This window comes from Rhamphochromis sp. 'chilingali', assembly GCF_963969265.1.
Source record: "Rhamphochromis sp. 'chilingali' genome assembly, chromosome: 9".
Lineage (NCBI taxonomy): Eukaryota > Metazoa > Chordata > Actinopteri > Cichliformes > Cichlidae > Rhamphochromis > Rhamphochromis sp. 'chilingali'.
Genome location: NC_137936.1, coordinates 26,926,250 through 26,941,163, shown reverse-complemented (window position 1 = coordinate 26,941,163; position 14,914 = coordinate 26,926,250). Strand labels below are relative to the sequence as shown.

General features: G+C 37.7%; 1 protein-coding gene across 1 annotated transcript; it reads left to right on the top strand.

Annotated features, from left to right (window-relative positions):
* Window positions 1-7,035: 7,035 nt before the first annotated feature.
* On the top strand, window positions 7,036-14,048 carry LOC308402534 (rano class II histocompatibility antigen, A beta chain-like; the record flags this gene model as incomplete). Its single annotated transcript, XM_080891445.1, has 4 exons — window positions 7,036-7,087; window positions 9,952-10,242; window positions 10,975-11,253; window positions 13,194-14,048. The coding sequence occupies 4 exons, from the start codon at window positions 7,036-7,038 to the stop codon at window positions 13,331-13,333; spliced, it is 762 nt and encodes a 253-aa protein (XP_080747571.1). The 3' UTR covers window positions 13,334-14,048.
* Between the last annotated feature and the right edge of the window lie 866 nt (window positions 14,049-14,914).

Sequence of the window (14,914 nt, the reverse complement as noted above, 5' to 3'; positions counted from 1 at the left end):
AAGCTTTTATCTCCTGATGTATTATTATAGATACAGGGATACCTTCACTGTCAAAATAGTCATTCAATTCAATTCAATTCAATTCCATTTTATTTATATAGCGCCAAATCACAACAAAAGTCGCCTCAAGGCGCTTTATATTGTACAGTATATCCTATAATAATAGATACAGAGAAAAACCCAACAATCATATGACCCCCTATGAACAAGCACTTTGGCGACAGTGGGAAGGAAAAACTCCCTTTTAACAGGAAGAAACCTCCGGCAGAACCAGGCTCAGGGAGGGGCGGCCATCTGCTGCGACCGGTTGGGGTGAGAGAAGGAAAACAGGATAAAGACATGCTGTGGAAGAGAGACAGATGTTAATAACAGGTACGATTCGATGCAGAGAGGTCTGTTAACACATAGTGAGCGAGAAAGGTGACTGGAAAGGAAAAACTCAATGCATCATGGGAATCCCCCCGGCAGCCTACGTCTATTGCAGCATAACTAAGGGAGGATTCAGGGTCACCTGGTTCAGCCCTAACTATATGCTTTAGCAAAAAGGAAAGTTTTAAGCCTAATCTTAAAAGTAGAGATACTGTCTGTCTCCCGAATCCAAACTGGGAGCTGGTTCCACAGAAGAGGGGCCTGAAAACTGAAGGCTCTGCCTCCCATTCTACTTTTAAATACTCTGGGAACAACAAGTAGGCCTGCTTTGCCTGCACTGAGGAACAAATTGCAGTCATAAAAACTGCAATTTGTTTCTCACTGATTATGAAGCACTTCATTGAACACATTAGTCAAACAAGTCTAATTAACCAATAAATGTATATAAATACTCGAATTTTAGACAGATGAATTTTAAATACTGCAGAGTGGAATATCATAAATGGAAACTGCCACAGTGAGATGAGAAAAGCTTCAGGCAATGGCCATTTATGATTCATGACTAGCTGGTTCCATCACATCGAGGTAAACTTTACCATTAACAGCTTGGCTCAAGATGATTAATCCCTTCCTTATGAAGGAAAAAAAACTCTGTATATGGCTGGTCTAGGTTTCCAGCATTTAATAGCTACGAGTGCTGCTGCACTGACATTTATAGACTGTCACAATTCACCACTGGTTTATACAGTGACAAACATGGTAGGTTTAAGTGAGTAATGTGAGTAATGTCAGAACTTACAATACCTTTGGAGTGACATAGAGACAGAGAGAGAGAGAGAGAGAGAGAGAGAGAGAGAGAGAGAGAGAGAGAGAGAGAGCGAGAGAGAGAGAGAGATAAAGAGAGAGAGAAGCAGTCTGTTTATGAGCTTTCTGGGACAAGAACACTGATAGTGCTGCACCGATTGTATTCATCAATAACAGCGACTTGGTGAACAGCTGACACTGTTATTTTTCAGAGGTCTCTGTGTGTCTCTGACCAGTGCCTGTACAATGTTTTAAATAAATGAGAGACCTTTATTTTCTAACTCATTTCCTCACCTTGCAAAACAAATGCATGTTCAGCAGATCACCGTTTCACTTTACAGTACCTGGTTTCTGTTTTTGCTCAAGTTAGAAGCCAGCAACAAAACTTGGGTGGAAAGGATGAAAAGGCTGTGATTGTGGAAAATTTCTTTCTTTACAATCAAAAACTCAGATGTTTTGTGCCACTATCAGCATGAGGTGGCTGGGTTGCTTACAAGTGCAAACATCACTGAACACAATGTCTTTGAGCTATTATGTCATCATCTATGCAACAAGAGTATACAGTGTATATATCATGGAAACATTCACTAACAGGGAAAATTGGCACAAACAGATATGCTATCTCCAGTTTTGCCTGTGGTGTGGTTGGCAGCGTGCTAACTGGTGAAGACAGTCAACACCTCATATCAGATATCCTGCTCACATTTGCCATGTGTTCCACCAAAATGAGAGACTGCAGGTTGTTTAGGTGCTTTTCTACTATTAGCAAAGATCTACACTAACAAAGCAAAAATAAATTAATAAATGTCCCAGTTTTTAACTCTAGCCCTGCAGTAGACTGGGTGTTCCCTGCCTTTCGATCTATGGAAACTGAGAGGCCTCCAACCCTGAATAACACAAGGGGTTAGAAAAACAGCTGGCTGGTTTAACTAATATATGTGTGTGTATATATATATATAGTTAATATATGTCACTGAGTGGTGAGAGAATGAAAGTGATTGAATAGTTTTATCTGTAAAGAAAGAAGGTCCAGATAAGGCAGGATGGATTTATGAGCTACAGACAGCTAATCAGTTTAAAAGACCAGTGACTTAAAGATCAAATCAAATACCTTCTGATGGCTGAGCACTGCAGCATTGCTGCAGGAATAGAAAATGAGCTAAAAAGAGAAAATGAACAAAAACTGCAAAGACCAAAGTGAAAAAGGTGAGTTTTCCTAATAAACATAGCTTACAAAAAGACACATTTACATAGTATTACTACTCGTCCTGCAGTGCAGATATCAGAAGTATTTAGCTGAAATCAGGTACCAAGTAGAATGACCTAAATCAAGCATTTTGATTGCTGGGAATGATGTTTGTATATTTCTGGTGATCAACAAAATGTCTTTTCTGTCTTTTCACCAAAGAGACTACAAAAAAGATACATAATAAATCATTTGTAAAACGCAAGAAAGACCTTTGCAAGTTAAAATTTCTAAAAGGATCTGTTGGGTGGCATGTGTCAAAGGTGTGTCAAAGGTGTGTCAAAGGTGTGTCAAAGGTGTGTCAAAGGTGTGTCAGAGCGTCACCAGAGTGACAGCAGCCGATAGAAAACAGACTGAAATGTGTCATTCAGGCTCGGTCTGAACTGTTCAGTGCGTGAGTCGAACTCTACAGCAAACAGCAGCTGCATCAGAGGGGGTTAAAGTACCAAGTGCACTGACGTAAAGGCACACACCCGATAGCACTGGGGGTCTTTGTTGAGAAAACACTATTTGTCAAAGGTGCAGTAATGAGTGACAACAGAGAAGATTTTGGAAAATATATTCAAATTAAATGGTCATTTCCAGGTATAGAGAAAAGGCCTTCTGTAATGCCTCCTGTATGACTTTGTATTATTTTTGTATGAATTTGTAGTGAGGGTGTCAAGCATACTGGCCTCAGACCAGAGTCAAGCAGCTACAGGGTTGATTTCAGCCCATTGGATGGCTTAGCAAAGTGGGACCCTGTCCTGGACCTCTGATTTACTTCTTTGGAATTATGAGATACTTATGTTCAAGTTCTTGAGTGCCTTTAAACTTCGTTATTTCTATTTCTTGGTCCTTGTTTGATTATGTTAGTTCCTCTTTTCCCTGTCCAGTCTGTGCCAGTCTCATCTTTGTCTTGCACAATGTATCCCTTCCTGTTCCCATAATTATCTGTGTTTTATCCTTCTGTCTCCCCCTCTTTCCCGTCTCTGTCTTAAGTTTGTATGTCTTAGTCACTTCCTATTTTATTTTGACAGTTCCTTGTCTTGTGTGAATCACGCTCAGTTTTCTTTCCCCTGTTTCGTCAGTTAGATTTTGTTCAGCTGAGTTCACAGGTGTGTTCACACTGCCCACAATTCCCTCCTGTGTATATATTATCTGCTTTCGGTTCTTTGTAGTCTCCACTCAGATGGTGTGTGAATGGCTGTCTATTAAGCCTTAAGTCAGTTTTGATATTTCGATATTACATCACCATTTCGAAAATTAAATGTTGTCTTTACATACTTTAATATTTATTTTGATTTTATAGTAAACTGCTATTAAGGTCATTTAATTGTTGCATTTTATTTCAGCTGTTGGGCCTTGAATCTTTCCTCCTTGATGGTGTGGTGGATGCCATAAGCTGCTGCTGCTGCTTATTTTTGGTGTCTCCTTTCAGAATCAGGCTGTGTAATACTAACTGTGGTAGTGCAGATGGTTGCATGTGGCTGTCCGGGCAGAACACATTTAGGACTGAACACCCTGCTCTTTCTCTGTCTCCCTCCATTACTTCTCCACTTCTTCTTACTTTTTTAGACCACACAATACTGCGCATTCAAGCGGCCACTCACTTAGCTTAACCTTTAGCTGTCTTGTTACAAATTCTGTTAGCAAATATGATTTCCCACTGCATTTCTTTTGTTCTGGTATAAGGCTGGCAGAGTCTGTAATTGCAAAAAGGAAAAAAAAAGACATTGCATTCTCAAAAGGTAAGAGAGATAATTGTTGCAGTACTGTAAATTTAGCTGCAGTGATGAAAAAAAGGTGATTTGTTTCATTAGAAATCTCCCACTTTGTGATGTTAGCTGTCTTATAAGTTCATGACTACGAATGATAAGTTCATTCAAAGTCACAATCAGAAAAATCACCATGATTTTTTAATATCGTTTAATTTTCATCTTAGAAATTTCCAGTTAACCTAATCCCACTAACTGCGTGTCTTTGTACTACGGGAGGAAGCCTGGAGTACCTGGAGACAACCCACGCAGACACAGGGAGAACATGCAAACTCCCAAAGGTTAGTAAAAACAAATGATTTACTAACAGCATATCTTTGTAATGAAGTATTGGAAGTAGATTTGGTGTCTGCAGTGAATATTTGGTCCACATAATGAATATTTGGTCCATATAATGACATATATTAGAACCATATAAGGACATTGCATCAGTAATGTGAAATCTAAATGTATTTATTTTTAATGTAAATTTGATAACCTGATGTGGATGAGTCAAAATAATTCGCTCCACCAATGACTCATTGGTCTAGAATTCAAAAGTGGAAAATATTAATGAACACAAACACATATGAGAGAGGACAGATGAAAAATAAGCATCAATAGATTATAAGGTTGCAACTATTTTAAGGACTCATATGAAACTGCATTAAATGCTGATCTGCTTTCTTAATTGTTCCATGTCTAATCTCTTGATGGTTTGTGGATCAGTTTCCCATAACTGTTCTTGTACTCGAGAGTTTGGTGAACTTTGTATCATCAAAACAGAGCTTTACACTAGACAGGCAATCAGCATACCCACATTTAAGAAGTATATATTTTAGCTCTAGTATATATAGAACTGAACTTAAAGCAGTATATACTTTAATATACTGCAAGTTTAGTATTCTTTATATACAAAAAGAGTGCAGTTTTAAACAGCTGAAGTAAGCCAAACGTTTGCACTGAGGAAGCATTATGCTCCTTGTTATTTTTAGAATTCACTAAAACATGTGAGATGTGAAAACTGAGATGAAGGGCTTCTTAGTCAAAGTCAGAATCCAAAAACTGAGCCCTGGTGCATAAAGCGCAAAAGAGAGAGCTAAAACCATGAGATAAATAAAAAGTTGGTCTTACTTTTTGAAAGGTCAGCAGTGACATCTGGTGGCCTTAAATAGGAGTTGCGCATTTTAAGAGAATCACTGGTTTTAATCAATGGATAAAAGGAGGCTTGCATAACTTACAAAAAGAGTCATTTCTTCAGAACACTAGGCCTAAATAAAGTCACTACCTCATATCACAGATTTACTCATTGTTTTCCAATAGATCAATATCTCTGTTTTCAGTGAGTATGAATTTCATTTGTAGACCTATAGACCTGTTATTGTATCCAAAAACTGCAGAAAAATCATTTGCACCATTTGTTTCTGCTCTGCTCAAGCAGAGATCTAATACAGAGACTAACCAGACATGTACCTCAGAGCAGGTGGATATTGAGGGAACTTTTATTTGACTTTTTATGGGGATGAATCTTCTATTGGGGATGAAAACAGAAGCCATTTATATGGATACACCGTAATAAAATGGGAATGGTTGGTGATATTAAAGTCCTGTTTATGGCACATTAGTATATGTGAGGGGGCAAACTCCTCAAGATGTCTGGTGACCATGGTGGCCATTTAGAAGTCGGCCATCTTGGATACAACTTTTGTTTTTTCAATAGGATGAGGGCCATGTGACACATAAAACTTATTGGTAATGTCACAAGAAAAACAATGGTGTGCTTGGTTTCTCCCGTACTCCATATTATCCATTGTTGATCTACACGTCTCTTGCTCTCACCAATGTCACGACACACACAAGTGCCATAAGACACTCTCACAAACAAAATCACGGTTTTGTAATGCAGTAATGCAGCATGCTTATGGGAAAGTAACATTAATCTAATTACTTTTTTTGCAACAGTAATCTCTTACTTTACACGTTACTTGAAAAAGGTAATCGGATCACAGTAACACGTTACTTTTAACTCGTTACTGCCCATCTTTGCAGGTAAGCATCCTTAATTTTTCTACAGAATGTAGTTTTCTTTAGATTTTACCTTTTCCAGAAATCCATATATCTCATACATCACCAGAAATACATTCTAGAAACTACCAGAGACGGGAAACTGGAGCACCAACAGCAGTTAAACATGAGTTGAATTTAGGGTAATTATCAATACAGGAATGACAACAATCTACTGGAAAGCCAGTCCTTAAATCCACAGTGCTAGTGAGAAGATGAGCGACAGGCGTGGCAGCTAACCCGAGGATGTTGCAGGAGCCAAGAGGAGGCGAGACACACTTCTGCCCACTTCCCACTTCTCAGAGAGAAAAAGAGGAAGTCTTTCTTTCAGCTTGACAGCTGTTGCTTTCACATTCTTGTTAGTGTTAATTACAGCTGCTGTGAGAAGTCAAACTGTTTTTCATGATCTGGATTTTTTTTTCACTTGTTCATTATGAGTTTATGATCATGAGTGAGTGACTGTTTGAGGTCAACAAAGAATCCCTGTGAGTGTCTAAACGCAACGTTACAGTTTATAGCAGGTATAAATAGAAAACAAAAATAAATGCACAGACATTTTAAAAAGGGCTCTTTACATTTATTTTCCTCAGCCGGTTGTTTCATTTGTGAAAGTTTTTTAAAACGCTTTTACCGTTGCAAATCGTCGGTGTATAAACAGATTTTAAGGAGAAATGCCTGGAATACTAGATAATGAAACAGCACCAGGTTCAGAGTGAACTGAAAGTGTAAGTGTATCTGAAAGGAAAGAGTCGTTCTCAAACGCCACAGCGGTTGGTTTAAAAACCAGCAACAGGGGTGCCTCATTCTGGTTTCAGCATGACCCGCTTCAAGTACTTGCTTCTGTGTTTCTTCTCTTTATTTATGGTTGGTGAGTACTTTTGCTATTTACATGAAGCACATTTTCAAAGGTTACTATATACTACGGGGTATAGTATATAGTACAAGGTTATGACTGTACTGCACTTTATATGCTAACCTTAATATGACCACAAGGTCCAGTGTTTACACAGTGCTGGTGTACATGCTGTACTTTGTGCCATACGTCTTTTACGTTAACATAGTGGATTTATTTGAATGGAAGCAGACTATAAATTTCAGTTGTGTGGCTCTGTGATCACAAACCTTGTTATCACGATTCGTAACACCAGCGCAAGACAGCATTTCTGCTCAGGTCAAGTTCCCCATTTAGATGTTTGAATTTGGGGAAATGAAACAATCTAAAGCTAAATCAAATTGACTCTAGTCTAAGTAAATACATCAACTTTTATACACTGGCCACAAGATTTTTACATGAAGTCTCATTGGTGTGCAGTGTTTTCTTCAGTAATGTTGTCAAAACGCAGTTTGAAAAACTTTAGTTTTAGGTTTACCACGTATAATGTTTCAGATTGATTTAGCTAATGCTACATTCACATCAGTAACCTCACATGTTCTGTCTATTTTCCTCTACGCAACATTAACCAATTATGTCCTTCTCTTTCCACCCAGTCTGCATCCATTCTTGTCCATAGTCTCGTTACCTCCCGCCTTGACTATTGTAATTCTCTCTTGCATGGTCTCCCCCAAAAATCCCTCCATAAGCTTTAACTGGTTCAAAACTGCTGTCAGAATCCCTTTCTACCAGCACATCACCCAAATCCTTCAGGAACTTCATTGGCTCCCTGTAAAATTCCCAATAGTGTACAAGCTTCTTCTGCTCTCCTTCAAGGCCCTTCATAACTTTGCTCCTTCTTACCTTTCTGACCTCTTAAGCACTACTTCTTCTAGTTCACATTTCTGTATAGCTGCATATCTCATATTTCTGTATAGTTTTTTTTATTTCATATTCTGTATAGTTTTTCATATTTATATCCTGTTCATAGCTTGTACTCACTACAGCCTGTACATACTTATAGTTATAGCATATTCATAACATACTTCATACCGTGTGCATTATAACATACCTTAATAGACCCATTTCTGTAATATACTCACATATCTATATTATTGCTAATATATATTTGTAATATATCTATATCATGGCTAAAGCACTTCTGGATGGATGCAAACTGCATTTCGTTGCCTTGTACCTGTGACATGTGCAGTGACAATAAAGTTGAATTCTATTCTATTCTATTCTATTCTTCTGCCCACTCACTTCGATCTTCTTCTTCTTCTATCTAGCTGGCTTTGCCTTCTTTATGTATTTCAGGGCTATGCGAAGCAGAGCTTTCAGCTGCTCTGCCTGTGGAACTTTCTACCCCCAGATTAAAGAAACATTGGTTCTCTCCCCCATTTTAAATCTCAACTCAAAACCTGAATCAAGATTTAAAATGTGGGAGAGAACCCAAAAATCTGTTCATATCTGCACATTCACCGTGAACTTATTGTTTATTTGATCTTGTGTTTAATTTCATTTATTTTCTTATTGTTCTTCATTTTGTCATTGTTCTATGTGTTTTATTCTATTGTTAAGTGTCCTTAGGTGTCTTGAAAGGTGCTTTTGAATAAAATTAATTATTATTATTACTATTATTACTATTAAAAAGAAGCTTCGCAGTTCACACATTTTGCAAAGCCACACAGAAGGCCAAATCTGACACTTTGTGTTGTCTGTAGCAAAGTCAGGGCTGATTGACTGGCTTTCCTGTTCTTATCTACAGGAATTCATAAAATGAAGAAACAGATACCGTCACATTGGACATTATGTTTACACAAAAGAAGTTTCAATGTGAACATTTTCAAAATGATCAAGTGACTCCGCCTGCAAATTCAAAACTCATTCATTACCAGAGAGGTATGGCGTTATTTTTGTGCCACTATTCTGAGCGCAAGTAAAAAAAAAATTGCAGGTGCAAGTGTTGCATTTTGAGGAGAATTTTAATTTGAGCGACGAAAAGCTAAATTTGAGTGAACAAAAATCATTGCTGGGTGCAAAAAATGTATTTCAGTGTTTGCTATTATCCACACACACACAATAGCAGCCTCTCTCGCTCAGTTTTTGCATTTGCGCTTGCTTGCAATGTGTTGCTCGCGCTCTCAACATTTCTGCCCATGCGCGTTCAGCTCTTTCTGTACACCGTTATATTTGTGCCACAAAACCAGCCAATCACAGACTTGGATGCAAAAAAAAAAATCTGATTGGCTGTTCTTGTCTCCAATCAGCTCGAAATGACGAAATGCAATATCCCAGAATCCATTTCGTCCAAAACTCAAACGAGGCAGTGGCGGAGTTTGAAATATTTCTCTTTCTGGGTCACAAAATAAACTGAATTCATTCCGCACGCAGCAATGAATTTTGTTCACTCAGCTTTTCTTTGCTCAAAATAAATTTCTCCTCAAAATGCAACACTTGCACCTGCATTTTTTTTTTTTACGTGCGCTCAGAATAGTGGCACAAAAATAACGCCATAGAGAGCGAGCTTTAGTTCCTTTTATACTGGCAAAAAAAATCTAAATTTGATTGATGAAAATACTACATTGAACAGAGTGTGACCTGGATTTACTTGTCCAACCCAGTGGGACAATACCTGAGCAAATGAGTGAAAAGCAACTTTTGAATCTGCTTTTCAAGAGCACAGCTGCACAAGCTCCCTGCTGAAAGGAGGCCTTATCTTTTCTACATGTGAGGAAGCACTCTTTTGGCTGGAAGCTTTGCTGAGGGTTGAACTACTCTGAGCTTGAAAGTGCAATTAAGGCACAGAAAGACAAATCGGTGTCAATTTTTGATTAACCTTTTCTTTTCCTTTTTAGATTGCTCCATTAATGAAGATGGCTACTTCATGTTTGCTGATTTTTGGTGTGCTGTGCACTCCAGAGACCCGAAGACAGTGGAGTATCTGATCGACTGGTATTTTAACAAAGAGTTTACGATGCAGTACAACAGCACAGTCGGCAAGTGGACGGGCCTCACTCCAGCTGGATTAATCACAGCATCTCGGTTTAATGAAGACAGCGCTGACATTCTGCAGAGAAAAGTGGAGAAACAGCTGATATGTGTCGATAATGTTGATGTAGTATTCAACATAACTGTGGAAAACATGGGTGAATATTCAAATACTAGATGTATGCGTTGCTATCAGTAGAGAGAATATTATATATATAAAATACAAACATTTTCTTCCAAATACAAAAAAAATCATGCAATGTGTTACAGTGTTTAATGACAGGAATTATAATGATAAAGAACTAAACCAAAACACTTGGACAATCTTAAACCTTCCTTTTTTGAAATGACCTTTTCTTTAGTATAGGAAGTAAACATATTACTCCTTCCTGTATTTAAAAGGGCTAAATTACCAAACAAATGATCCCAAATTACAGTGCAAGGATCCATTTATGTAGTTTATCATCTTAAAGCAGCAGAACAAATATGGGTGTAATAACCCTCCTATTTTACAATCATTATTGTAACAGTAATACAGCAATTATACTCTAACATTTCAATTGAAGAGCAAAACCCCAAACCGTGAACAGGACTATAAATGATAGCACGAGCCTAAAACTAAACACTTCCATTAGTACTTTATGATTTGCTTGGCCGTGATTCTCCCTTAATACCTTTATTTCAAGTACCTGATAAAAATGTTCAATTTTTCTTTTTTTGCATTTAAAAAAAGAATTAAGTGCATTTTCAAAGACTATTGTTTTAGATTTAATTGTTTCATGACAATTTTGAATTATATCAAACCAGGCATCACATTGCAACATTGTAAGAATCATTGGTTTACAGAATGATGAATTTCATCATTAAAGCTGTTGACCTTCTGATTTCAGCTGCACCCAGCATGACTCTCCAGGAGGGAGACCACACTTCCAGCCATAACACAATACTCGTGTGCAGCATTTATGACTTCTACCCCGAACACATCCTTGTGACTTGGTACCTGAACGGTCAGGAAGTGACTGAGGGTGTGACCATAAGTGAAGTGATGACAAATGGAGACTGTACCTATCAGGTTCACTCTTATCTGGAGTGCACACCTATCCCCGAGGACAGAGTCACCTGTACGGTAGAGCATGTTAGCCTAAAGGAGCCCAAGAGTTCTTACTGGGGTGAGGACAGACAAGATCATTTTAGTCAAAATGCTGTTGATAAATTCAATCATTCTGCACATTAATAGTGTTCTTATATATATATATATATATATATATATATATATATATATATATATATATATATATATATATATATATATATATATATATATTAGGGGTGCAACGATATTCGTAACCATATTGAACCGTTCGATACAGTGCTTTCGGTTCGGTACGCATATGTATCGAACAATACAACATTTGTAATTTATTTTATCAATTTTCCTTCTGACGATGCTGTCTGTGTTGAGCGCTCAGTGAATCTGTGTTCGACTACTCCGCCTAGGCTGCACTGTAGAGCGCAGATCCACTGAGCGCTCAACACAGACAGCATAGTCAGAAGGAAGAGCGCAGGGCAAGCTAGCGAGACAGAAGTTAAGCTCTACTTGCAACAGGCAAATTGAACCTCATTCAGATCTGGCGTTTGGAATTATTTTGGTTTTCATGTGACGTATGACCCTGAAGGTAAGCGAGTCATGGACTAAAGTAAAACAGTATGTTGGATGTGCCATGCAATGCTCAATTACATTGGTGTGAACTAGTGTGTTAGCGCAGTTAGCTCGTTAACGTGTTTGCTGTCTAGCCCCATGCACGGAGCGATCGGCGGTAGCTCGTTAAGGAGATTTGCCGTGTTGTGGCGTTAAGGTCATTTCAACGAGATTAACCTGAAAGCACTAGTGGGAACACAATGAATATGACTGCACATTTACGCCGACATCATCCTAGTGCAAAGACAAAAACAACAAGCATGCTACTAACTTTAGCCGAGTCATTTAGACAGCTGTTAGCACATGATTCTCCTTATGCTGCTGAGAATATAGCCCAGAAGAAGCGGATAGTATAGCTTTTATTTTGGAAAGAGCCATTTCTCTGTAATAAACTCTCTTTTCCAAAGATGAGTGATTCCTCAATCAGATACAGGGCTTGCAATATCGCTAGCCCGACGTCCCGGAGCTAGCGATTTTTTCAGTCGGGCTACCAAAATCTATCTCTTCCCTGCCCGTCGGGCTATTGTAGGAAAAATATATGTCAATGCTTTTGCATTCTTTCAGAAATGTAGCTGGGTAATTATGTCATTGGCATCGGTGAGCCACTGTCAATATGTGACATATTGAAGTTGCGTTTGAATTTGCGCTTGTTTTTTTGCTTTCACTTTGCAATCGTGCGAACTGTGTATAGAGAGCGACAGCACTGATCTGTGAGTGATGATAATTTGTGCACCAATTCCTCTGACATCGTCTTATTAATCGTTAGCTTACTATGCAAACATGACAAGTGAAATCTCCCGCAGCAAGCTTAAACATGTGAGAGGTTGATCGCGCAGAGAATCGCTGAGCTTATGTGAGTGAGCGTGTAAAAGCATTTCAGTTCTGCTGAGCCAAATAAGACAGGTCAGGGTGAAGAAGTGACAGCCAAAGAAAAGCTTACCACAAAACGGAGAAGTTATGACAAATCAGACTATAAGGCAAAAAGAAAGTGCAGCTTTATGGTTTCATGGACAAAATAATTTCTGTGGCTGCAATATGATGAGCTAAATAACCAGGGCTGCACATAAGTGGTCCGCAGGTGCGCATTCGCTGTCAAAATAAAAAACACGCACAAGGGTTAGGGTTAAATTTAAAAACTGTACTTTTGAGTTAAAATATATATTTATAATTTTAATAAATGACAAATTAAAAATGCATGAACATTTTTTTGTATCGAAAAAATATCGAACCGTGACACCAAAGTATCGAACCGAACCGTGAATTTTGTGTATCGTTGCACCCCTAATATATATATATATATATATATATATATATATATATATATATATATATACATACATACATACACACACATATATAAGCACTGTATTATCAATCATTATGAATATGTGTCCTGGTGTTTTGTTGCAGATTCTTCCTTGAAACAGTCCGACGGGAGTTTTCTAACTGGAGGAGTTTGTGCTTTGCTCTTGGGAGCATTAATTTTGTCTTTGGGGCTGATCTATTACAGAAGAAAATCCTCTGATCCAACATTTTTAAATACTCTATAAACTAAATCTACATATAATGATTTAAAAAAACAAAGAGAAAATTAAAATCTCGCCTTTTTTAACTTTATTACAGATATGTTGTTACAGAGTTTTTGTGGGTTTTTTTGTTTTGCTTTGTTTTTTTATTTCTTGTGTGCAGCGCTCTGATGCATTTTTAAGGGAAGTTAAAAAAAAATTAAAAAATAAAGTAAAGATATTATAAGTGATGTAAAAGTACCCTTACTACCCTTAATAGTTATATGTTATGAATTGAATTTTATTTTATTACACACTGAATGATTTTGTGTTATGTCTGTGAAGGTTCTCAGTCATACAGGTCATCGTAGTCAAAGGAGCTTGCAAAGAAAAGCGGCTGGACTTCTTTAAGTTGCTTGAAGACGTTTCACCTCTCATCCAAGAAGCTTCTTCAGTTCAGATTTTGTGTTATAAAATATACCCCAATTTAATCACTGTCCATTTACATTTTTTTCTTTGCAATTTGAACTTTCTGTGAAAAAATGTTATGTACAACTTTCAAAGCACAAGAACAGATCTCGTTGTTTGTTTCATTAGTGTTTTCCATGTAGCTTCACAAACACTGACATTATATCACATTTAAGAGTTGATTATAAATGCATTTGCAAGATGGGCATAGCTTCTGAGCCTGAAGTGTCTGAAAACTGCATTCTTTTTAATGGACAGTAGGGGGCAGTCCATCAGCACAGGAAAAAGAATGTAATTTTGTCTTCTTCAAAGATAAGACAGATGATTATTGCAATAAAAAACTGATTGCATATTTAGATGCCTGACTGTTTTAAAGTTGCAAGCAAAGGCATCACGGTGATGCTTTCACGTAGTTTTTCTTTTGTCAGAGACACCCCAAAATTGCATAGCGTATACCGAGTTTAAAGACTGATTAATTCAGAAAAATTACCTCCACAATATGAATGAATCAAATCAACCGTACACCTCTGTCATAGTGTCTTTATATATGTACTGATATGCAGTACATGACTATGATATGCACTGATATTCTTTTGTCGACTTCCTCACATACTACCACACGTTCCTCTTTTGTCACCCTATCACATGCTTTCTAGAGATCCCAAAGACACAATGCAGTTTTCCATTAACAATCTCCAAACAAACAGCAGTAGGTTCATTCTTTTTCCCATGAATCCATGTTGCTGTTTGTTTATTGGCAACTTCTCTCTTACCGGTAAGCTAGTTTCAACAATTCCTGCCCATATTTTCATTGGATGGGTGAAGAACTTAATGCATCAGTAGATACTACAGCTTTAGGCATATCATTTTTTGTTTGTTTGTTTCATCTGTACCACTAAACCTCTTCTCCACCACTAAACTTGGTAAAATTGTGTCGAACAATCTAGTTAACCACACTTTCATAGATCCATACCTCCACAGGTACATCCTACACTGTCTTTACTCCATCAAATCTCCTCTTCCTCTCATTTTATTCATTCATCAGCTCCTCAAAATACCCTTTTCACCAACTCAACATGTTTCTCACTTGCAGTCCCATCTCTATCCCTAATCACCCAAACCAGTCTGATCCAGCCACACTGATCCAAATGTGATTTA